The sequence below is a fragment of the Nomascus leucogenys genome, chromosome 15 (genome assembly GCF_006542625.1).
Source record: "Nomascus leucogenys isolate Asia chromosome 15, Asia_NLE_v1, whole genome shotgun sequence".
NCBI lineage: Eukaryota > Metazoa > Chordata > Mammalia > Primates > Hylobatidae > Nomascus > Nomascus leucogenys.
In genome coordinates, this window is record NC_044395.1 from 40356587 (window position 1) to 40381600 (window position 25014).

The 25014-nt window shown below is 41.9% G+C and overlaps 2 protein-coding genes across 5 annotated transcripts in view; one reads left to right on the forward strand and one right to left on the reverse strand.

The window, feature by feature from the left end:
* The window catches only part of MRE11 (MRE11 homolog, double strand break repair nuclease), a 336343-nt gene that overhangs the window by 235354 nt on the left and 75975 nt on the right, over positions 1–25014 (forward strand). Inside the window, exons 1-3 of one of the 4 annotated variants that reach the window (XM_003253007.4) lie at positions 21024–21141; positions 22022–22146; positions 23972–24104. In XM_003253007.4, coding sequence (XP_003253055.2) covers positions 22127–22146; positions 23972–24104 — 153 coding nt within the window. In that variant the 5' untranslated portion in view covers positions 21024–21141; positions 22022–22126. Of the gene's footprint in view, positions 1–21023; positions 21246–22021; positions 22147–23971; positions 24105–25014 lie in introns of those variants that run through there. The other 3 variants (XM_012495886.2, XM_030794530.1, XM_030794531.1) reach the window with 3 other exon arrangements.
* On the reverse strand, positions 15362–20997 carry ANKRD49 (ankyrin repeat domain 49). The gene is made up of 3 exons (XM_003253008.4): positions 20897–20997; positions 17986–18332; positions 15362–16860 (listed from the first exon to the last, which is right to left on the reverse strand). The coding sequence occupies exons 2-3, from the start codon at positions 18241–18243 to the stop codon at positions 16399–16401; spliced, it is 720 nt and encodes a 239-aa protein (XP_003253056.1). The 5' UTR covers positions 18244–18332; positions 20897–20997; the 3' UTR covers positions 15362–16398.

Genomic DNA, 25014 nt, shown 5'->3' on the forward strand with positions numbered 1-25014 from the left:
CGCCTATCAAAAGTCCGTATGGCTGAAATAATTTGATGGGTGAGTTATGGCAACTCACCATGAGTTCTGATAGGTGAATTATGGCAACTCACCTATCAGAAGTCCAAATGGCAGAAATAATTTCCAAAAAGTTATTCTAAATGATTTATATTCACTATATCCTTACCTAATATGGGTTTATATAATTTGAAAGCAAAAACACCTAGATTTCATTTCATTGACTCATGATGCTATTTTAACATTATGTTCTTAGTTTTTATCAAGAAGCAGTGGGAAAAAAGTCAAATAAGAAACATTTCTGAATTTTAAGTGAAACTATTTTTAAAGATGCTGTTCATTCTGTCAACTATCATTTGTTAGTTCTCACAGAATAAACTTCTTTAAGATTAGTTTCACCAATATCAGAAATGGTAAATCTATACCTAAAGATCTTACAGGCATTAAAAAGATAGGAAGATATTTTGAATAATTTGATGCTAGTAAATTTGACAATTTAGATAAAATAGAGAAATTACTTAAAAGCTTTCCAAAATAGACACAAGAAGAAATATAACTTTAATAGAAGTAGTTATAAAAATATAACTACTAAAAATATGGAATTTAAAATTAAAACACATTCCACAAAGAAAAAGCCTCACTGGTACATTCTTCCAAATATTTAAGAATGAAATAACACCAATTCTATCTAACCTCTTGCAGGAATTAAAAAAAAAAATGTTAACACTTCCCAACTCATCTTTATACCAAAATCTGAAAGAACATTACTAAAAGGGAAAATTATAGGTCAATGTCTCTCAAGAAGATCAATTCAGATATTAAATAAAATATTAGCAAATGTAACCCAAATGTAGCATGTTAAAAAATGGATAATACATCACGATCAAGTTTTGATCATTGCAGGAATGCAAGGTTGTTTAAAATCAATACTGTTTAACTTACCACATTAAAAAAATAACAAAGGAAGAAATCAAACTGTTATTAGCTGTCAACATGGCTGTATACATAGAAAATTCAGGACAGGCGCTGTGGGTCACACCTGTAATCCAGCACTTTGGGAGGCCGAGGCGGGTGGATCACGAGGTCCAGGGATCGAGACCATCTGGCCAACATGGTGAAAACCCGTCTCTACTAAAAATACAAAAATTAGCTGGGCGTGGTGGCACGTGCCTGTAGTCCCAGCTACTCGGGAGGCTGAGGCAGGAGAATTGCTTGAACCCGGGAGGTAGAGGTTGCAGTGAGCCGAGATCGCATCACTGCACTCCATCCTGGCAACAGAGCGAGACTCCATCTCAAAAAAAAAAAAAGAAAATTCAAATGAATGTACAGGTAAGCTATTGGAATTAATAAATTTATCAAGGCCATTGGACGCATGGTCAATAGAGAAACATAAATGTTACTTTTATATAATAAAAAAATTAAAAATGGAATGTAAAAGACAATAACATTTATAACAGCATCGAGAGCCAAAAAATACATTAAGAATAAATCTTTAAAAAGAGAGAACTCCAATAGAATACTCTAAAACATTATCAAGAAAAAGTAATACCTAAATAAATGCAGAAATCTATTACAGTATATTCAAGAACTGTAACACTGAATATTACAGTGATGTTAATTTTCCTCAACTAGATCTAGAAATTTCATGTAATCCCAATATGAATCTCAGCAGGGTTGTTTAAAATAGATGTTGGCGAGGGGATTCTAAAATTAGAAAGTAAATGTAGCACTTTGGCAGGCTGAGGAGGGCGAATCACGAGGTCAAGAGTTTGAGACCAACCTGGTCAACATGGTGAAACCCCATCTCTACTAAAAACACAAAAATTAACTGGGTGTGGTGGTGCGTGCCTGTAATCCCGCCTACTGGGGAGGCTGAGGCAGGAGAATGGCTTGAACCCAGGAGGCAGAGGTTGCAGTGAGCCAAGATCGTGCCACTGCGCTCCAGCCTGGGTGAAAGAGCAAGACTCCGTCTCACAAAAAAAAAAAAAAAAAAAAAAAAAAAAAAAGGTAAATGTAGTGGGCCAAGACTGGTCAAAACAACCTTGAAAAATAAGAACGAAGTTGGAATATCTACACTACCACATAATAAGACTTATGATAAAGCCAAAATATGAAAACTGTGGTATTGGGGCAAAGATAGCTCAATGAAACAAAATAGAATCTAGAAACAGACCCAACTAAATATGATCACCAGATAAATAACAAAAGTGTCACTGCAATGTAGTGTGTGTGTGTTTGTGTGTGTGTGTGTGTGTGAGGGGCTGTTCCTTTTAATAAGTGGTATTGATAAATTGGATATTAATATGGGAAAAAGAACTTTGACTCCTACTGCATGTCAAATGCAAATATCAACTCAAAATAGCACTAAAGGTAAAACACAAAAGCTTCTAGAGTATAACAATGAAAAAACCTTCATGATGTCTACCTCATGTCTACCCTTTGGGGTAGACAACTATTTTTTAAACAGGAAACCAAAAGCACTAATCAAAAGAAGGCAATAGATAAATTAGAGGTCATTAAAATTAAGATATTCTCAGGCCAGATGCTGTAGCTCATGCCTGTAATCCCAGCACTTTAGGAGGCCAAGGCGGGAGGATGGCTTGAGCCCAGGAGTCTGAGAGCAGCCTAGGGCAATATAGCAAGATTCTCTACAAAAACAAATACATGAATTAGTAGTCCCAGCTACTTGGGAGGCTGAGGCAGGGGAATTGCTTGAGCCGCAGAATTTGAGGCTGCACTGAGCTACGATCACACCAGTGCACTCCAGCCTGGGCAACAGCACAAGACCCTGTTTCTATAAAGTAAATAAATAAATAAAATTAAGATATTCTCTTCATTAAAATCACCAGTAAGAGTGTGAAAAGGCAAGCCACAGACCGAGAGAGCATATATCCAAAAAATAACTAGTATCCAGAATATATAAAGAACTTCTAAAAATAAGAAACATGTGCACACATCCCAGAAAGAAAATGGAGAAAGATGAAGCACTTCATGAAAGAGGAGATCCAAGTGGTCAGTCATCACACATAAAAACATTGCTTCACATCATTAGTCACCAGGAATATGCAAATTAAAACTACAATGAGCTATTACTACATGCCCACTAGAATGGCTATTAAAAAAAATGAAATGAAAATCAACAAACCTGGCAGTAACAAGAGCCATGGGCATGTGGAGCAATCGGAACGCTCATTTCCTGCTGCTAAGAGTGTAAATTGGTAGAACTACTTTGGAGAACTGTTCTGGCAGTTTTTACTAAAGTGGAATATAAGTATATCCTGTGGCTCAGCAGGCTTTGCTAGATATGCACTGAAATGTATAGTATGTACACCAAAACCATGTACTAGAATGTTAATGGCAGCACTATTCATAAAATCCCCAAACTGGAAACAATGCAAAATCCCCCCAAAAGTTAACAATATCATGTATATATAAATTATTGGCTTTTTCTCGTTTGGCTGCAGGCACGCGGTCGCCATGTTGGCCACGCTGCTCACCAGCTCCTGACGCCGAGTGCTCTGCCCGCCTCAGCCTCCCGAGCCCCTGCCCGGCCACTGCCCCGTCTGGGAGCTGGGGAGCGCCTTTGCCCGGCCGCCCCGTCCGGGAAGAAGTGAGGAGCGCCTCTGCCCGGCCGCCCCGTCCGGGAAGAAGTGAGGAGCGCCTCTGCCCGGCCGCCCCGTCCGGGAAGAAGTGAGGAGCGCCTCTGCCCGGCCGCCCCGTCTGGGAAGCGAGGAGCGCCTCTGCCCGGCCGCCCCGTCCGGGAAGAAGTGAGGAGCGCCTCTGCCCGGCCGCCCCATCCGGGAAGAAGTGAGGAGCGCCTCTGCCCGGCCGCCCCGTCTGGGAAGTGAGGAGCGCCTCTGCCCGGCCACCCATCGTCTGGGAAGTGAGGAGCGCCTCTGCCCGGCCGTCCTGTCTGGGAAGTGAGGAGCGCCTCTGCCCGGCCACCCACCGTCTGGGAAGTGAGGAGCACCTCTGCCCGGCCACCCACCGTCTGGGAAGTGAGGAGCGCCTCTGCCCGGCCACCCACCGTCTGGGAAGTGAGGAGCGCCTCTGCCTGGCCGCCCCGTCTGGGAAGAAGTGAGGAGCCCCTCTGCCCGGCCGCCCCGTCTGGGAAGTGAGGAGCGCCTCTGCCCGGCCGCCCCATCTGGGAAGTGAGCAGCGCCTCTGCCCGGCCGCCCCGTCCAGGAAGAAGTGAGGAGCACCTCTGCCCAGCTGCCCTGTCTGGGAAGAAGGGAGGAGCCCCTCTGCCCGGCCGCCCCGTCTGGGAAGAAGTGAGGGGCCCCTCTGCCCGGCCGCCCCGTCTGGGAAGTGAGGAGCGCCTCTGCCCAGGCACCCATCGTCTGGGAAGTGAGGAGCGCCTCTGCCCGGCCGCCCCGTCTGGAAAGTGAGGAGCGCCTCTGCCCGGCCACCCCGTCTGGGAAGAAGTGAGGAGCGCCTCTGCCCGGCTGCCCCATCTGGGAAGTGAGGAGCGCCTCTGCCCGGGCGCCCCGTCCGGGAAGAAGTGAGGAGCGCCTCTGCCCGGCTGCCCCGTCCGGGAAGAAGTGAGGAGCGCCTCTGCCCGGCCGCCCCGTCTGGGAAGAGGTGAGGGGTACCTCTGCCCGGCCGCCCCGTCTGGGAAGTGAGGAGCACCTCTGCCCAGCCACCCATCGTCTGGGAAGTGAGGAGCGCCTCTGCCCGGCCGCCCTGCCTGGGAAGTGAGGAGCGCCTCTGCCCGGCCACCCATCGTCTGGGAAGTGAGGAGCGCCTCTGCCTGGCCGCCCCGTCTGGGAAGTGAGGAGCGCCTCTGCCCAGCCACCTATCGTCTGGGAGGTGAGGAGCGCCTCTGCCCGGCCGCCCCGTCCGGGAGGAAGTGAGGAGCGCCTCTGCCCGGCCGCCCCGTCCGGGAGGAAGTGAGGAGCGCCTCTGCCCGGCCGCCCCGTCTGGGAAGTGAGGAGCGCCTCTGCCCGGCCGCCCGGTCTGGGAAGTGAGGAGCGCCTCTGCCCGGCCGCCCCGTCTGGGAAGTGAGGAGCGCCTCTGCCCGGCCACCCACCGTCTGGGAGGTGAGGAGCGCCTCTGCCCGGCCACCCACCATCTGGGCGGTGAGGAGCGCCTCTGCCCAGCCACCTATCGTCTGGGAGGTGAGGAGCGCCTCTGCCCGGCCGCCCCGTCCGGGAGGAAGTGAGGAGCGCCTCTGCCCGGCCGCCCCGTCCGGGAGGAAGTGAGGAGCGCCTCTGCCCGGCCGCCCCGTCTGGGAAGTGAGGAGCGCCTCTGCCCGGCCGCCCCGTCTGGGAAGTGAGGAGCGCCTCTGCCCGGCCGCCCCGTCTGGGAAGTGAGGAGCGCCTCTGCCCGGCCACCCACCGTCTGGGAGGTGAGGAGCGCCTCTGCCCGGCCACCCACCATCTGGGCGGTGAGGAGCGCCTCTGCCCGGCCACCCATCGTCTGGGAAGTGAGGAGCGCCTCTGCCCGGCCACCCATCGTCTGGGAAGTGAGGAGCCCCTCTGCCCGGCCGCCCCGTCTGGGAAGTGAGGAGCGCCTCTGCCCGGCCACCCACCGTCTGGGAAGTGAGGAGCGCCTCTGCCCGGCCACCCACCGTCTGGGAAGTGAGGAGCGCCTCTGCCCGGCCACCCACCGTCTGGGAAGTGAGGAGCGCCTCTGCCCGGCCACCCACCGTCTGGGAAGTGAGGAGCGCCTCTGCCCGGCCGCCCCGTCAGGGAAGTGAGGAGCGCCTCTGCCCGGCCACCCACCGTCTGGGAAGTGAGGAGCGCCTCTGCCCGGCCACCCACCGTCTGGGAAGTGAGGAGCGCCTCTGCCCGGCCACCCACTGTCTGGGAAGTGAGGAGCGCCTCTGCCCGGCCACCCCGTCTGGGAAGTGAGGAGCGCCTCTGCCCGGCCGTCCCGTCTGGGAAGTGAGGAGCGCCTCTGCCCGGCCACCCATCGTCTGGGAAGTGAGGAGCGCCTCTGCCCGGCCACCCATCGTCTGGGAAGTGAGGAGCGCCTCTGCCCGGCCACCCGCCGTCTGGGAAGTGAGGAGCGCCTCTGCCCGGCCACCCGCCGTCTGGGGGGAGCGCCGCCCCCACCCGCCGTCTGGGAAGTGAGGAGCGCCTCTGCCCGGCCACCCGCCGTCTGGGAAGTGAGGAGCGCCTCTGCCCGGCCACCGCCGTCTGGGAAGTGAGGAGCGCCTCTGCCCGCCACCTGCCGTCTGGGAAGTGAGGAGCGCCTCTGCCCGGCTGCCCCGTCAGGGAAGTGAGGAGCGCCTCTGCCCGGCCACCCACCGTCTGGGAAGTGAGGAGCGCCTCTGCCCGGCCACCCACCGTCTGGGAAGTGAGGAGCGCCTCTGCCCGGCCACCCACCGTCTGGGAAGTGAGGAGCGCCTCTGCCCGGCCACCCCGTCTGGGAAGTGAGGAGCGCCTCTGCCCGGCTGCCCCATCTCTGAAATGAGGAGTGCCTCTGCCCGGCCACCTATCGTCTGGGAGGTGAGGAGCGCCTCTGCCCGGCCGCCCTGTCCGGGAAGAAGTGAGGAGCGCCTCTGCCCGGCCGCCCCGTCTGGGAAGTGAGGAGCGCCTCGGCCCGGCCGCCCCGTCCGGGAAGAAGTGAGGAGCGCCTCTGCCCGGCCGCCCCGTCCGGGAAGAAGTGAGGAGCGCCTCTGCCCGGCCGCCCCGTCCGGGAAGAAGTGAGGAGCGCCTCTGCCCGGCCGCCCCGTCCGGGAAGAAGTGAGGAGCGCCTCTGCCCGGCCGCCCCGTCTGGGAAGTGAGGAGCGCCTCTGCCCGGCCGCCCCGTCCGGGAAGAAGTGAGGAGCGCCTCTGCCCGGCCGCCCCGTCCGGGAAGAAGTGAGGAGCGCCTCTGCCCGGCCGCCCCGTCCGGGAAGAAGTGAGGAGCGCCTCTGCCCGGCCGCCCCGTCTGGGAAGTGAGGAGCGCCTCGGCCCGGCCGCCCCGTCTGGGAAGTGAGGAGCGCCTCGGCCCGGCCGCCCCATCCGGGAAGTGAGGAGCGCCTCTGCCTGGCCGCCCCGTCTGGGAAGTGAGGAGCACCTCTGCCCGGCCACCCATCGTCTGGGAAGTGAGGAGCGCCTCTGCCCGGCCACCCATTGTCTGGGAAGTGAGGGGCGCCTCTGCCCGGCCACCTATCGTCTGGGAAGAAGTGAGGAGCGTCTCTGCCTGGCCGCCCCGTCTGGGAAGTGAGGAGCGCCTCTGCCCGGCCGCCCCGTGTCTGGGAAGAAGTGAGGAGCGCCTCTGCCCGGCCGCTCCGTCTGGGAGGTCTACCATGGAGGCCAGAAGCAATGTGGGGGCTGGACGTGGTGGCTCACGCCTGTGGTCCCGGCACTCTGGGGGGCGAGGGGGGTTGATCACTTCGGGCTAGGAGTTCGAGACCAGTCTGGCCAACTTGGCAAAACATGAAAAATACAACAGACAAACCAACCAACCAACTCAGTGACAACAAAACAGGTCTACCCTGGAGTCATACTCTAATTTTTTCTATTTTCCTCCCTTTCTGATCCTTTATCCCACTTTCTTTTTCTTCCTCTTCCTTCTCCCTCTTCTTTGTCAAATAGAGGATTGAGTTATTATCACTGATCCACATAAAGTCCCTCTCTACCTTATTTTAACTCCCACTTATTCAATTAATTTATTTACATATTATATAAAAAAAAAAAAAAAAAAAAAAAAAAAAAAAAAATAACATAATACATCAATAAAAAGAATAAAACTCTGCTACATGCAGAAATGGAGAAATCTCATAGATGTAATGTTGAGTGAGATAAACCAAATGCAAAAATATACATAATAAGTTATTACATTTATGTAGACAAAACTAAACGATGGAAATAAAAGTTAGATTATAGTTACCTTTGAGGGAACACTGAGTGGAAGCACAAAGTAGCTGTCGGAGGTGCTAATTATGTTCTAGATCTTGAGCTGGGTGATAGTTACATAACCCTATTGACTTTGAAGAATTCGCCAAGATTTCTGAATTTTACTTTGTGTGTGCTATAGTTCTAAATTTAAAATTATACAAAAATTAAGAATATTTTATTTAGAAAAAATATCTAAAAATATTTTTACTCATAAAAATGTGGTTTATTTGATCAAATTAAAAAGTATGCACAAAACAAACATAAAAAAAGGCTGTGCACTGTGGCTCGCACCTATAATCCCAGCACTTTTGGAGGCCAAGGCAGGAGGATCGCTTGAGGCCAGGACTTTAAAACCAGCCTGGTCAACATAGCAAGACTCTGTCTCTATAAAAGAAAAATTAAAAAATTAGCTGGGTGTGGTGGCTTGCACTGTAGTCTTATCTGTGCAGGAGGCAGAGGCTGGAGGATCAGTTGAGTCCAGGAGTTCGAGGCTGCAGTGAGTTATGATCACACCACTGCACTCTAGCCTTGGTGACAGAGCAAGACCCTGTCTCAAAAAAAAAAAAAAAAATAGCAATTACTATCTTCCTCTTTTTTCTTCATTACCAAAAACCTTAAAGATAATCTATCAATTTTAATAACTATATTGACTTAGATGGTTTATTTCCTTCTTTCTCCTTCTAAATGACTTTTGATTTTTTTTCCAATTGTTACATGTGTGTCTTCAATTATATACCAATGCATATTCTCTTGAAAGAAGTTACTGACACAAATAAGTATAAAAGGTACTGTTTTAGGTATGAACCGTGGTTTCCATTTTTCTCTTTTTAGCTTTTTTTAGGTTCAGGGGTACATTTGCTATATAGGAAAATTGCATGTTGCAGGAGTTTGGTGTACAAATTATTTCATCACCCAGGTAATAAGCATATTACTCAAAAGTTTTTCAATCCTTACCAAAAAAACCCTAAAAATGAACAACAAAAACAGAATGAAAAAAATCCAGGATGGTTGGCTTATCCTTTTAAAATTTCAATTACAGTCATGCGTCGCTTAATGATGGGGGTATGTTTTGAGAAATGTGTTGTTAGGCAATTTCATCGTTGTTCAAATATCAGAATGCACTTACACAAACCTAGGTGGCTAGGTGGCACAGCCTACTACACACTTAGGCTACTTGGTATAGCCTATTGCTCCTAGGCTACAAACCTGTAGAACATGTTACTATACTGCGTACTGTAGGCAGTTGTAACACAAGGGAAATATCTGTGTATCTTAAGAAATTTAAACATAAAGAAGGTACAGTAAAAATATGGTATAGTTGACTTTAAAAGGTACACCTGTAGAGTGTGTACTTCATGAATGGAGCTTGAAGGACTTGGTGTTGCTCTGAGTGAGTCAGTGAGTGAGTGGTGGGCAAATGTGACGGCCTAAGACATTACTGAACACTACTATAGACTTTATCAACACTGTTCACTTAGGCTGCACTAAATTTATGCAAACATATTTTTCTTTCTTCAATAATAAATTACCTTTAGCTTACTGTCCTTTTTTTACATTATAAACTTTTAATTTTTAAAAACATTTTAACTCTTGTAATAACACTTAGCTTAAAATGCAAACACCTTGTACAGCTATGCAAAAGTATTTTTTATAGCCTCATTCTATGAGCTTTTTTGTATTTTCAATACGCATTATTTATATATTTTTTACTTTTTAAACTTTTTTGTTAAAAACAAAGACATAAACACATACTTAGTCTAGGCCAACACAGGGTCATCATGATCACTGTCTTCCCCCTCCACATCTTGTCCTGCTGGGAGGTGTTCAGGGGCAATAACACTCATGGAGTTAGTCCTATGTCATCTCCTATGATAATAATGCCTTCTTCTGGAATACTCCCTGAAGGACCTGCCTGAAACTGTTTTATGGTTCACTTTTTTTAATAAATAGAAGAACACCCTAAAATAATGACAGGAAGTATATTATAGTAAATACATAAACCAGTAACATAGTTGTTTATTATCATTATCCAGTGTTATGCACTGTACATAGTTGTATGTAAACATGACTGGCAGTGCAGTAGGTTTGTTTACATTTAGCATCACCTTGAACATGTGAGTAATGTGTTGTGCTATGACATTATGACAGCTACAACATCACTAGGTGATAGGAAATTTTAGCTCCATTATAATCTTATGAGATCATTGTCAGTATAGGCGGATACATCATTTACCCAAGCCTGACTGTAAATGGAAAAGACCAACATGACCACTAGATGGAGGCAAAACCCAAGACTAAAGTTTTCTTATAAAAAGTTACACATTCATGTAAAAAATGAAGTCTTTATCAAAGAAATAAAAAGTTTTAATATATTACCAGGGTAAATAGGCTACTTCATATTACTTGTGTTTAATTCTACAGATCTAAAACAGGTCTCAAGAAATCATCTCAGTTTGTCTTATAGCACAAACGAATAAACAATGGGATGTTGAATGCTATCGTTTTTCTTCGGAAAAGTAGATGCTAAAACCACTTTGGTATCCTCTTCTAGGTTCTAACAGTCCTGATTTAAATTAAAAGCCAACCAAATCCTTCTTATATAGTAACTAGCCATCTTTTCAAATTTCTTGAATCCTGCCAAATGGACTAATTATTTTAAAGCAATTATTTTGTTTCCCATTCTGTCATTTAATGGAGAAATTGGTCCTTCTGATTATAAATGTTGTATTATTTGGAATTTTAAAATTCCAGTGAATTGGTGAAATGTATTTTTTTAAATAACAGGCCCCCCTGAAGATATATCCCTAGAATTTGAGGATGAGGTCATCTTATGCTTGCCATGGAAAATAATAAAAGAATAAAATTAGTCATATCTGGATATCTATTTTTAAAAATCGACTTCATAAAAATATAACTTATGTACAAAAACCCTGCATTACTCTTTAAAACCCAGTGACTTTTGACAGTTGTGTACACCTGCAAAATCATTACCACGATCAAGCTACGGCATATTTCCAACACCTCCAAAAGGTTCTCCCTGCCCTTTTGTAGTCCAACCTCTGTCCCCGTGAGCAAGAAACCACTGAACTGCTTTCTGCCTATAAATGAGTTCGTGTTTTTTCCAAGAAGATATTCAGTTGTTCCAGCACCATTTGTTTAAGAGAATGTCCCACTGAATTCCTTGGCACCTTTGTCAAAAATTAATTATCTATATCTGGATTTATTTCTAGACTCTGTTCTATGGATCCACATGTCCATCCACCAATACTACACTGTCTCAATACTGTTGTTTTATAGCTAGTCTTAAAATTAGGTTGTAAAAATCCTGATTTTAACGTTTTCTTTATCTTTTTTTTTTTTTTTTTGACACGGAGCTGGAGTGCAATGGCGCGATCTTGGCTCACTGCAGCCTCCGCCTCCTGGGTTCAAGCAAAAGCAATTCTCCTGCCTCAGCCTCCCGAGCAGCTGGGACTACAGGGGTGTGCCACCATGCCCAGCTAATTTTTTTGTATTTTTAGTAGAGACGGGGGTTTCACCATGTTGGCCAGGATGGTCTTGATCTCTTGATCTCGTGATCTGCCCACCTTGGCCTCCCAAAATGTTGGATGGTGTGAGCCACCGTGTTTTCTTTTTAAATATTGCTTTGGCTCTTATGATTTTCAACTACTAGGATTTTTGCTTATCTATGTTTGTGTGCCATAAAATGCAATTCTCTCCTTATTGCATGAGTCCTCTTATATGAGGTGTCTAAAATAGTCATGCTTCTAGAAACAGAGAGTAGAATGGTGGCTGCCAGGAAAACGGGAAGTAGTTATTCAATGAGTATGAAGTTTTAGTTATACGAGATGAATAATTTCTAGAGATCTGCTGTACAATCTAGAATCTCTGCAATTCTAGAGATCTACAAGCATGGTGCTTATAGATTAAAAAAAATACTATGAACTAAAATTTTAAGAGGGCAGATCTCATGTTAAGTGTTCTTCACACAGTAACAAGAAATTTGCACGTAAGTATGGAATCTTACATGGAAGGGGAATAAAATTAATAGATTTAGTGGCCAAGCGTGGTGGCTCAAGTCTGTAATCCCAGCACTTTGGGAGGTCGAGACCAGCAGATTACTTGAGGCCAGGAGTTCGAGACCAGTCTGGCCAACACAGAGAAACCCAGTCTCTACTAAAAACATAAAAAATTAGCTGGGCATGGTAGCGCACGCCTGTAATCCCAACTACTTGGGAGGCTGAGGCATGAGAATCACTGGAACCTGGGAGGCAGAGGTTGCAGTGAGCCGAGATCATGCTAGTGCACTCTAGCCTGGACAACAGTGAGAGTCTGTCTCAAAAAGAAAAAAAACAAAAATTAAAAAATAAATAAATTTAGTTATAGCCTATGTACAACATATACTTTATATGCGGATAAATGGCAAGCATATTTAAAAGCAGATATAAGTAACCAAATTCAAAAAATATAAACTGCACCTTTAAAAGCAAATGCAGTTGCTTTTGCTCCTGATAGTAATTTTTATGTCCTCAAACCCTACCGTAAATAAACTACATAAAAATGATATTAAAGAAAATGGAATTTTGGTTATTATGATAGACAGACTAACTGGTGGTATACAGATAATATTCAAAAACACCACAGGTAAAAAGCTGTGACATTTGAACATGAGCTTTCTGGGAACTTAAGAAGATACACTAAACATGCACCAAATGATGCATTCTTTAATCAACTTTACAAATACGTATCAAATACTAGTGTGTAGTGAAGAGGAAAGGTGGTAGAATCAGATAGACAAACCTCCATCATGCGCACATGGCATGACAATGGGCAATCCGTGTAAGTTCTATAAGCCTTATTTCCTTTTGTACAATGATATCTATCTCAGAGGGTTGTTGTGAGGCTCACATGATATCACACACGTGAAGCACATACAGCATAGTTGGCCCACAGTGAGCACTCAGTTGTTAGCTATTAATATTGTCACAGAGGTTTGGTGTACCACATCTTATATATATAAAAACTTTCATAAAGAAGATCAGATGAGACTATTTCATTCATAAAAGATGACTGGAGGACATTGATAAACACATGTAGCTTTTTTTTTTAAAACAATATGATTTCGATGTATTTCATATTGAAATTTATTTTTCAAGTATTAAAGAAATTGACAAAATAAATAACACCATATGATTTTTACATTTAAATAACAAACTAGCCTACGGCAAGATAGATATTATCCCTGATTTACATATGAGAAAACCGAGGGGTTTTTTGCCCAAAGTCACCCACAGGTGGCACTGAGGATTTGAACTCAGTTTGTCTCACTCAAAGTTTAATGCTCTGTGGAACCATCCTTCTGTGCCTCCAGGGAATGATTTCGGGCATGTAGATCTGTGCTTTCAATGGAGTAGCCATTAGACAAAACACAGCTGAGAACTTGAAATGTGACTAAATTCAGATGTGCTGTAAAATACACCCTGTATTTTGAAGACTTACTGCAAAAAAATTAAAACATCTCAAAAAATTTTAAATATATATCTCATATTTTGGATGTGTTGTCCTGTATATATATAAAATTAATTTCACCTGCTTTTAATATGGCTCTTATGATTTTCAACTACTAGGATTTTTGCTTATCTATATTTGTGTGCCATAAAATGCAATTCTCTCCTTATTGCATGAATCTTCTTATATGAGGTATCTAAAATGGTCATGCTAAAAACATAAAATTACATGTGGCCGACGTTTCTATGTGTTGGCACTGATTTAGATCATTTCCACTTAGGTTCTGAGAAGTAAAATTTTGGAGTTTCAAAGGGAAATTTCCAGGAATTTAAAACATCAATCAGCCACACTTAATCCTTCTTGGTTTACTCTCTTCTGAACTTAATAAAGATAGACCTTGAATATCCTTTAGAGAAAGCATTTCATATTGAACAAATTGAGTGGTCATCTAGTAATCCTACAGATGGACTGGAGCATCTTATGATGAACTAACTATAGCAAAGACATAATGATTTGGTGATCTTATTTTGTAGGCAGTTGCATAAATTCCTAGAGCCATTGCAGGTACAGTGACGATGGTATATGTGTTGATCAGGAATCAAGAGTTGATCCAGAGATTTCATTTTGGTATGGGACATAAATCTCAGTATAGTCTCTGGGCTTCTTTTGATCATGAGTTTCCAGCATAGTGTTAGATAACATAATAGATGTCAAATAATACAAATAAATGTCTTCATATTGTAGTATAAAGACTCTAAATCTCACCACTGTGGTAGGCTGTGGGTTGGAAGGCTCCCTGGAAAAATATATTTAAGATTCATAAAAGCAAAGGCAACTAGTTCCACTTTAGGCCTAAGAATTACGATATGAACCTTGAACATTCACAAAAATTACCTCTTCCTCAAGCATATGTTAATCAAAATTAAACCCTTAGTTATGAAAAACTCAGATTTTATTTTTTAATAAGTCTTTGTATAGACTTTCCAAGATTAGAGAAAATTCTGTTTTCTCTAATCTTGCAGGATTTTAATTTTTGCAGGATTTTAAATTTTGCAGGATTTTTAATTTTAACTTTAATTTCTGTTAGAGAAAATTCTGAGTGATTTAGCCTGCCTAAACTGGAAAGTAGAAGTAATCCTTTCAAAGCACAATTAGTGACTGCCTTCTGTGCACAGAGCAGTCTAGTAAATGCTCTGGAAAGTATAAAGGAAGCAGACAATACAAATTCTGCCCTCAGGGGTGGGATTTGTCTTATATGTAGAGTTTGCTGTCTAGCATCAGTGAGTGTTGAGGTCTGAAAACAAGGGAGTAGACATATCTCAGGTCCTTATTGGAAACAAGACTTCTTTGGCTCCATACTTAAATGGAAAGTTTACATGGAATCATGGGTACAATCCATTCTCAAGTGAGAAAGGAGCCATCAGCTCTGTGACTTTCAGGCTAAGCAGCCTCATTCAGCAGTCTGCTTGGATAAATAAGGTCTTATTCTATCATCACTGCCTGTCAGCTGTATCTGTCATTTAGTGTCACTAACTTAGGCCAGATCAAACAGAAAGCAACCTCTGCCACAAAGCATCTTCCTAGGCAGAGATCACAACATAAACTAAAGCACTAACTCTCAAGATCCTGTTGTCACGATGATTCAGTTCATATATTATCTCTGACTTTTCTGAGATGATCTAATAAGTTCCAAGCAAAAATAAATATTTAATCTTTGATTAAATAACATTATTACTTAGTCTAGGGTGACTGGGTTACATAGGATGGCTTGAAAGAGATAAGCCTTGGTGGACATTTTAAAAATTTAACTGAAGTAAAGAGCAATTGGTTTAGTTCCCTTCCCCTAGAGTGTTGTGGTGTTGAGAAGACAAAACTTTGGGAACAATCACAGAGGGGCTAGATAGACAATGCAGAATTGCTGCTGGAGAGACTGAGAGAGTAGATATTAAATAACTAAGTGTGTGCTGGATGAATAATGTTCTGGATCCAAGAAAGACATACACAGGTAAAAAATGAATTCATGCCTTTTGTGTTGTTCAAAACTTGTACTTTATTTTTCTCAAATATTTTTACTTATGCTTTTTGTCATTATCCACAGTGTTTTTTTTTTTTAAGCCTGAGCCACTTTGTGGTTTTAGCTTCAATATAATAATCATCCCCTTACTCTTAGACTAATTCCTTTTCCCCTGTCACTTTGCCTGTATAGTCTGTAAAAATGAGGACCTTAGAAAATGAACATTTCCTGTGAACTTGAGAGACTATACAACCAATGCCCAAATCAGTAGGATTAGGCAGGTAAAACCAGTTGGATAGCAGATATGTTATGATCTGTTGGACAAAGGTATAGTTGTGTGCATGTCTACAAGGTCATCGTGATTCGCCATTAGCTTAAGGATCATGTAGGTTGACCAGGGTGAGGTAGGACTATCCACAGGATTGTGTAAATTGTGGTAGGGGAGGCAGTATACAATATTCATGAATTAAACACCTAGCTAACTGCTTTCCTGAAAATAGTCTGTGTTCTAAAAGACAAAGATCTAGGTTTTTTTGCTGTTTTTTTCTTTAACTTATGAAGATTCAAGTCACTAATATGTTACTTGCTCTGGTTTAAAATGAAAGCAACTGGCTATGGTAAGGTAGAGAAGACAGCTGAATTGTATCAGAATATTTAAGACTTTTAAGTTCTGAGTTACCTCACCTTATAAAAATATATGTCAATATACTAAGTACCCAACAAAGATCCAGGATGTGGGATATTTAAAAATACATTTCTCTTGTATCAGCACCAAAAATACCAGTTTCTGTACAACCCGTGTTTTTAAGTATACACACATTAAAATTATTTCTGATAAAAAATCACAAACTCCACAGAAATCATTAAAGATATATGCAAATTACTTTCAAATACATTTTGACATCAAAGTCAGGCAATTCACTTGGAAGAATGTTATAATGAATATCACTGAATTTTTGTAGTAAGATGTTTGACGTCAATTTTGATTATGGGAATACATCTCACACAAAGGAGGCACTGGTATTTAGAAACTTAGGAAAATTACTAGAATTGTTAAGACTGAGGTGAAGAATTTGTACATCCTTCCACAATTTCAAAGAGGTAGTGATAGATACTTGTCCTCCTGGCAATATCAAATGCAGTTTCTTCCAAGTTGTTTTTCAGCCCTGGTTTGACATAACGGTTCATCAGGAGGAGTTCTAGGGTATCCTTGCTGTCTCTGTTCCCAGCAGCAAGATGCAAGGGGGTCAAGAGGCCTTTTGTTTGGGCATTGATATCTGCATCATGCTGTAGTAAGAAAGAAGCCACTCTGGTATTATTCCACTTACAAGCACTGTGCAGGGGCGTCCAGCCATCCACAGTCACTGCATGAACATCTGCCCCCTGTGCAATGAGCTCCCGGACAATATCTAAGTGTCCACTGTAGGCTGCTCGATGAAGAGGGGTATACTCATCTTCATCCCTAGTGTTCACATGAGTGGCCTTTTCAGAAAGTAGTCTCTGCACTGTGGTAAGCTGAGAAGAAAAAAAGAAATCTTTCAACTCAACTCAAACCAAAACAATAACTAAAACAAAATTGTCTTGTGGTGTTAGATCTAATTAAGTTGAATAAAAACTTCCTCGTTAGTAGATAACTTTAAAATGAAAATAATTTAAGATCTCTTTTTTGGGAGGAGAGGACTACTGATTTAAGAATGAACAAGTTAGTGTTAACTACACTTTATTGCTTCTAAGAATGAGATTCTCTGAATATCAAACCATAAATTTACTCCTGGTCCAACTAAGGTTTATTGCATAAAAGCTTCAGTCCAGTGAATAACATAGGCTTTAATTGTGTTTAATATTTTATATGTTATCTGTGAAGAAAACGTAACTGCTTGATTTTTCTGTAGGATTATCACACCAATATACACACTGTATGAAACTTTTAAAAATAAAACTTTTAACAGAAGAATAAAGTATTAATAAGGAATTCTAGGGATTCAAGAGCTCAATTCCTTCTCAATACAACCTTAGAAACATCCTTTTAGGTTGTAATTTTTAGTTTGTTCTATGGGCCTCTGGTTAAATGTGGCATGCTCTTGGGTTAAAAAGCTATTTAAAATACAAGACCCTTTTAGTTATTAGTTTACTAACACAGACATGGGGAAACTTAGTAAAATGAGGTGGAAGTGGCCAAGCAGAGGGAATAAGCTTTTGATGTTCATTCCACTTGGCTGATCCTGGGCAAATTAATATTCCTGAATCTCAATTTCTTACTCTATAAAAGAGAAGAACATTACTTATAGGGATACATGATGATTAAATAAAATAATGTAATAAGGTACCTGGTATAGTTAGTATTTAATAAATGTTAGTTTCCATCCTCTCTTTCCTAAATGATCCTAATGACTTTATATAAATGATTTTAAAATATAGATGATTGCTTGCTATCTTTATAGATAATTATCCTTAAACCCCCAAATAATACCTAGCATGACACTTTGCAGCTTAATATGTGCTTTCATGTACATTGTCTCATTTGGTCCTCACAATCAAGAGATAGGTATGATGGCCATAACAGTAAAGGCAGGTCTTCTGGCTGGAACCCAATGCTTTTCCTACTGTCACACTTCCCTCTGTAATTTTTTTTTTTTTTACCCGATTTTTTTCAGCAGCCCAAAGAAGCAATCTGCTTGGGTCTTTTTCCATTTTTTTTTCTTGCAATCGATACCACTCTTCATTTTTGTCATCTTGCTCCTCATCTTCATCAGAATTGCCTACCCAAAGACTTTGAGTACCAGTAGGAATAAGGTGTCCATGTGTTTCCAACAATTCAAGTTGGTTAAAGTGTTCAGAAAAATCCAAGGAATTCTCTTGGTCTGGTATTCCGTCATCATTTCCTTTTTCTTTTTCCATTTTTACTACTATTCTAAATGAAAAGCATTTCAAATGCCAGGATATAAATCTTTCTAGAGATGAATTATGACTGCTTTGTTCATCAAGATCTGAAAACACAAATACAAAAGTTATTAGTAAAACAATAATTCAGGCTTTATCAACTGCATAGATAAGTCTTGCAAACATATACAATTAAACCCTGTCCAAACCCTTGTTTTTCTCATGATATCCCTTACATACACTAAATACTGATGCTGACAGAAAACAACAAACTACGATCTAATAGTGGTCTAATGCTTCTTTTGTTGTTTTCTTCTAAGTCAACTATATTATTATAACTATTATTTTTAATCTACTGGTTTAGGTATGATGGTATTATGCTAACAGTGATGAATGCTTAAAGGTTTTGAAGTATAACTAATACAGTGAAGACAGATGCATTCAAGATTTTTATAAACTAGACACACAGATAATATAGAGCAGAAATAAAAACTTCTAATTCCTAAAAAAACTACTTTGAAGAATCAGGGATTCTTGAAGATGGAATAGCCCCCAAAAGGACATCTGTCCCAATCTCTCATCGGTGCATATATCTTTATCACAACATCTACACTAATTATCCTATTTCTACTTTGATAATTTCAGGCCTAGGAAAATTCACTGCTTTAAAAAGTAGTCGTGTTTATTGATAGGCAACTATAGTTCTTAGTTGAGTCCTTGTTTTCAACTGAATTTTGGCTGTCATTCATTCCTTCATTCAACTAATATGAATAGAATGTCTGGTATGTGCCAATTTCTGGGTGCTGGGATTCAATAATGAGCAAGATCCATGTCTTCACCACAGGAAGCTTACTCTAGTGTAGGTGACTGGCAAAGACATCATGTGTCCGGCAAAGACAACATGATAAGTACTACTACAAGACCTTGTCTAGAAACCATGAGTATACAGGAGGTTCATAATTCCCCTAGTCCTAAGGGATTAAAGAAGGCTTCCTGAAAGAACTGATGTTTATTCTGCTAAGCTACCATATTAATTTTAAACCAATATCAGCTTAAAGGGTTACAGAACATATAAACCCTAATCAACTAAAGAAAAGGAGAATAACCAATAGATAATTTAAAAATACCAATTCCCAGCCTCCCAACTCTATTTGTTGAAATACAATCAGTCTTTCAAGGCTCTTCTCTGATGTTATCTCTTTCATTCTTTCTTGATCCTCTCATTTAGATCGCTTTCTGCTTTCTACTTTTTTTGGTGCTACATTTTATTTCACCACTAACTTTGTTCTTGTTTTAGTCCCTTAAAAGATTATAAGCTTAAAGATAAGGACCACATTTAACTTATATTTATCTCCTACTTGTCTATAGAAGGCATTAAGAAGTATGTGTAGCATTACATTTAATTAAAGTCTTGTCACTTGATTTTGCCTGGAATGGATTCTGAGAAGTTCCAGAGTTAGGCATACCCCCAAGATACTGATTTCTTGGTATCTAATCTCACAAGTTTAACAGTATACAATCTTAATGTGGTATTAAACTTTATTACTAGTGGCAATAGCACTAAACTCAAGTTTAAATGTATTATTCATGTCCAGTAACTTTTCTGGACCTGTTACTTTATTGTAAAATGTAAGCATTTTACTGAAGTATTCCTAAGGCCAATCCGGCTTTTCAGTCACCCAATCAGAGACACCCATGGAATCAAGAGATATCCAATCACAATTGCTTGTGTTTTATTAATTCTCCTGGAGATTCCACTTTTTGATTCTCAAACTAATTCCTGAACCTTGCAACACAAAAATGACCATACATCAATTCATTAAACACTTAACAGATGCTAATAAATAAAAGTTCACTTGTAATTATATCAAATATAGTAATCTTATACCACAGATCTTACCTTCTCCCCCAACATGCTTTTCCTTTCAATAAAAACTCCCTTTATATAAATTTTGAGTTTACACATCCAGATACAACAAATTATGTATAAAACTTTACTGGTATATTTAGTTTAAAAAGCCAAACCTAGGCGCATCTACCCGATTCACAGTTAAGAAACAAAACTGATTACTTGATGATGATATTCCTGATATTCCATCAGGAATATCAGGGTATGTTTCCTAACTTAAAGGGCATATCCTATTTTGCGAGAGATCCGAACTATGTCAACTCCTTACAAACAACTCAGTGATAGGCGGGGCTATAAACCTTACAGGTAAAGGAGGTTCAGATAGATTAACACAACTTGCCCTAGATCAAGGACCCCTCAATGGAACTGAAAGGGCAGGCGTTCTAATTCAAAAGTTCCACATTATTTTTCGCTGCACTATACATCTTACTGCTCTCAGCACAAAGCAATGCAGATGTGCTGAACTCAAGGACCTAGGGATGACACCTGTAGAGGGTCTGGCGACTGGGAGGGAGGGAGAGGGGATCCAGCTCCGGCACTCTGCCACCGGCCGGGAGCTCACAGGCCCGCGAGCTCCGCCTGCGGCCTTCCAAACAGCCAAGAGCGGAGAAGCGGCTTCAGCCCTACCTGGGGACCACGACGCAGCCTGACCTGCAGGGCTCGGCCTGTGTCCACAGGCTACTCACCCCCACGGGCTCAAGAGTTCTTAGTTGGCGCCGATCCACCAGAAAGCGAGGTCCGGGACAGGGAATAACTACCCACCTGACAGAAGGGAAAATCGCCGCCTTGCATCTCACTTCCGGGTTCGTCTCCTAGGCTGCTCAGGATTGGCTCCTGCTTGAGGGCGGGGCCTCGCCGCTACTTTCCCCGCCCCCTCACGGCGGGCGGTAGCCAATGAGAGCCGAACTGGACTTGAAGCGTCTACGTTATCCATGAAGTGTCGCGAGAGAAACGGATGCCGTTCTCTCCCGCGGAATTCAGGTTTACGGCCCTGCGGGTTCTCAGAGGCAAGTTCAGAACTTGTTTTCTTTTCACGGATCCTGCCCTTTCTTCCCGGAAAGAAGACAGCCTTGGGTCCCGATTGTGGGGCTTTGAAGAGTCCAGGAGTGGGGTAATTTAGGAATCGCATTCGTCTCCTGTTTCTGCAGGTTCCCAGGCGGAAGCCCAGAGTTAACTGGAACCTCGGGAAGAGCGGGCTGAGTGGGCCAGGGAGGGGTCCTGGCGGGCTCCGCGTTCTAATTCCGAGGTTCCCCGCGGTGAGGGCGTGTTGAGGCTTGGAATCTGGACAGAATCTGGAGCTCCAGATGTGGTGGGGGTTGTCTCGCGGTGGCAGCCACTCTTCCCCAAATCTATTTTCATTCATCCTGCTGGTGCCTAAAGGTATTCCTCCGCAGACCACGTGTTTGTTTATTTACACTCGCTTTAAACGCGGGCCCGTTGCCTTTTCCAAACTAGCCAGGTCCTTTAAAAAAAATCGTGTGTTTGAACAGGAAATACAGGATTGCCTCTGTTCTCCCGAGTAACCAATGCGTGCAACTTAAAAATATCTGCACATCTAGAGTTGTTTGTGTGTTGAACCAGAACCGTATGTGACCCTTTTTGCCCATTTATTTAGCATACATTAATTTCCCATAAGAGCACGGGAAAGGAGAATAGGAGTTTAATCATCTTGGTGAAACTAGGAAACAGGATGTACACTGAAGATGCATTATTTTCTATGCTTAGTTCATTAAAAAAATAAAAGTATAGTGGGTGTTTAGATGAAAATGAGACTTTTAGATTTGCCAGTCTGCTTAAGACGTCTGTACCTTGTGCAGCGTAAATCATGTTGGTTAAATACGTGCAGTCTTTTTAAAAATGTGTTTTATGATGTAATTTTGTTTTTAGAATTTCTAGAATTTGGAATCGAGTGCATTTTCTGACACTTGACTACAGTACCTAGGGGTTCTTGGAGAAGAATCTGGTCCCAGAGGAGCTTGACTGACCATAAAAATGAGTACTGCAGATGCACTGTAAGCACCTGACTTCTGGAATCCCTTGTTACTTGGAGTTTCTAAAGCTCGTCAACTGTGATCACAGTAAAAGAAAACTTATTTAATAAGCAGTAAATAAGGAACCTGCTTATGAACAGAAATATTAGTCATCAAAAAGGATATTTGGAATGTTTTAAATATTTATCTGTTAACTGGAAGCTAATATGCAGCTATAGATTGGAGTCTTGCAGTAATTTGATATATTGATATAGTATTAAGTTTATGTTCTTAGGCTTCATCTTAAATTATTGAAATGATAAATATTCTTGAATTTTCCTGACAAATTCTTATTAGTCAATGCAGTTCTGTTTAAGATTTTTAGAGTAAATTCCTTTAGTTTTAAATAAGCTGGAAATGAATTTGAATGATATGGGAATAAATAAAAGGACTGTAAAAGTTATGTGCACTTTGGGAGGCCGAGGCTGGCGGGATCATCTGAGGTCAGGATTTCGAGACCAGCCTGACCAACATGGTGAAACCCCGTCTCTACTAAAAATACAAAATTAGCCAGGCGTGGTGGCGCATGCCTGTAATCCCAGCTACTCAGGAGGCTGAGGCAGGAGAATCACTTGTACCCAAGAGGCGGAGGTTGCAGTGAGCCCAGATCGTAAAAAAAAGTTATGTGGGAAAGACTTTAGACTTGGAGTCTTTTACCCTAGTTTCAAGTCCTTGGATGCTACTAGCTCACGTGTGACCTTGGGCAAGTCAGCAGTTCTCTGAGCCTTCCCTCAATTTTGCCATTTGTATAATTGGAATAATTATACCTTTTTCAGATTAATTTTGAGGCTTAAATGAGAGAATTCATGTGAAAATACTTCATAAATTACTTCATAAGTTACTTCATAAACATGTAGTATTATGATTTGAAAAGTATTCTGACCTACCTTCTTGGATATATCAGTGAGAACTGTATGCATATCATTTTTGAAGTTTTTGAAGAGCAATCGTTTGTGGAAATATCTTTTGTTTGTAAAGATTTAAATTTTGGAGATATATACAGAGATTTTTAAAAAATTCATTGTGGTTTATTGAAAATAGCCTGAGTTTTCATCATGGGTTTTAGTCTCGTTTCTGTCACTAGTTATGTGATAAAGCAGTTAATTTCTCTAGGTTTAGCCTTCTCATTTGTCAGAGATAATAATGCCTGACTCTTTATCTGTGAGGGTTGAGATGAGATCATAGAAATAAAAGTATTTTATACAATTAAATTTACTGTAAGAGAGTATTAATAACTATTACATTGCTACTTCACGTTAAAGTACCTTCGAATATTACCAAATTCAAATTGGAACGATTCTATGTTGGCCAGCTTTATTAATGAAATCTAACTGTAGAGAGTAGAGTCAAGCAAGTGTCTTCAAGGGCCTGAATGTAAGTTATTAGCATATTAGTATAAAATTGACTTATAAACTTAGAGGAAGGCTTTTTAAATTAACTTCGATTTTCCTGGAAGAGTACGAAGTCAGATAAGTAGCAAGTTTATTTATCTGAGGAAAACAAGCAAACTTTCGGGCCTTGGTTGCACGAGTTTATAAAACTGGTTGTGACAAGATTATAAATTTTTGAAGCAGTTATAGAACCTTGTAAAGATTAATGTACATTTGTTCTATATTGAACTAGTGGTTAGGAAAACTGTAATGTTAATGATATGTTAAATACTTCAGATTTTCAGATGAACTCTAAGGCTAAAAAAATGATTTTACTCCATAACTGTTATTATTTATTTTATGTTTAAATCTCAATTTGTTTGAATATCCTTTTAATGAATTATTAACATTGAAATGTTTCTTCTTTCTTAATATAGTGATGATGAAAACACATTTAAAATATTAGTTGCAACAGATATTCATCTTGGATTTATGGAGAAAGATGCAGTCAGAGGAAATGATACGTTTGTAACACTCGATGAGATTTTAAGACTTGCCCAGGAAAATGAAGTGAGTGTGGTTTGTATTTGTGCACTTTCTACCGTATTCCCTTGGTCAACAAGTTACTTTTATTTCTGAAGTTAGAGATTTGTTTTATAAGCTCAGGTGCTTACCTAGCCTGCTTGAATATCGATATACTGAAAGCTCAAAGCTGATTTTGTATGCTTTGTGTCTTAAATTCAAGTAGGAGCTACTTTTGTAAATAGTCTGTTAAAATTTACAAATGTTTTTGGGGTGTTTACTGAATGCAGGATCCTGTGGCAGTGTCTATTTGAAATGTAAGGTGACTGTCAAAGCTTCTGCTTTCAGATAACATAGAATAAAACTAGTGTGAAACACAAATATCCACAATCCACAGTTGCAAGGTTGTATGTGTTAGGAGCCCTAAGAAAATTCTAAATAGCATTTCCTGTGAGTTTAGAGGCAGAAAAGATCACATTTAGATTATAGCAAGATAAGTTTAATGAAGAAGGTTGTGTTTAACTTGGGCTTTGGAGGAAGGGTAGACTTTTGGCCAGCGGGGAGCATAGAGAATGTACATCCGTGTGAAGCAGGAGTGAGGAAACAGGTGAGACAGTATAAGGTATGTTAGGGGCCCTGTAGTCAATTTGGCTCACCAGCAGGTCATAGTTAGCAAGCATGCTGAGAGACTAGAAGGAAGGGTTTGAGCTGCATTAATCAGGACTTCAAATATCAGACTGAGAAATTTGTATCCAGTTCAATAGAAAGTCTTCTGGCAGCAGAGTATAATACCATGAATTGGAGACCAGTTTGAGGCTTTTTTGAAGTGTTGACCTTAGGGATGGAAAAGAGGAAATGAACACAAGGGATACTGCAAAAAGAAGATTTGTGTACTTTGGTTAGTTGTAGCGGGGTGGGGATGAGGGCAAAGGGATGACAGTGACTCTGAAGTGTGTGG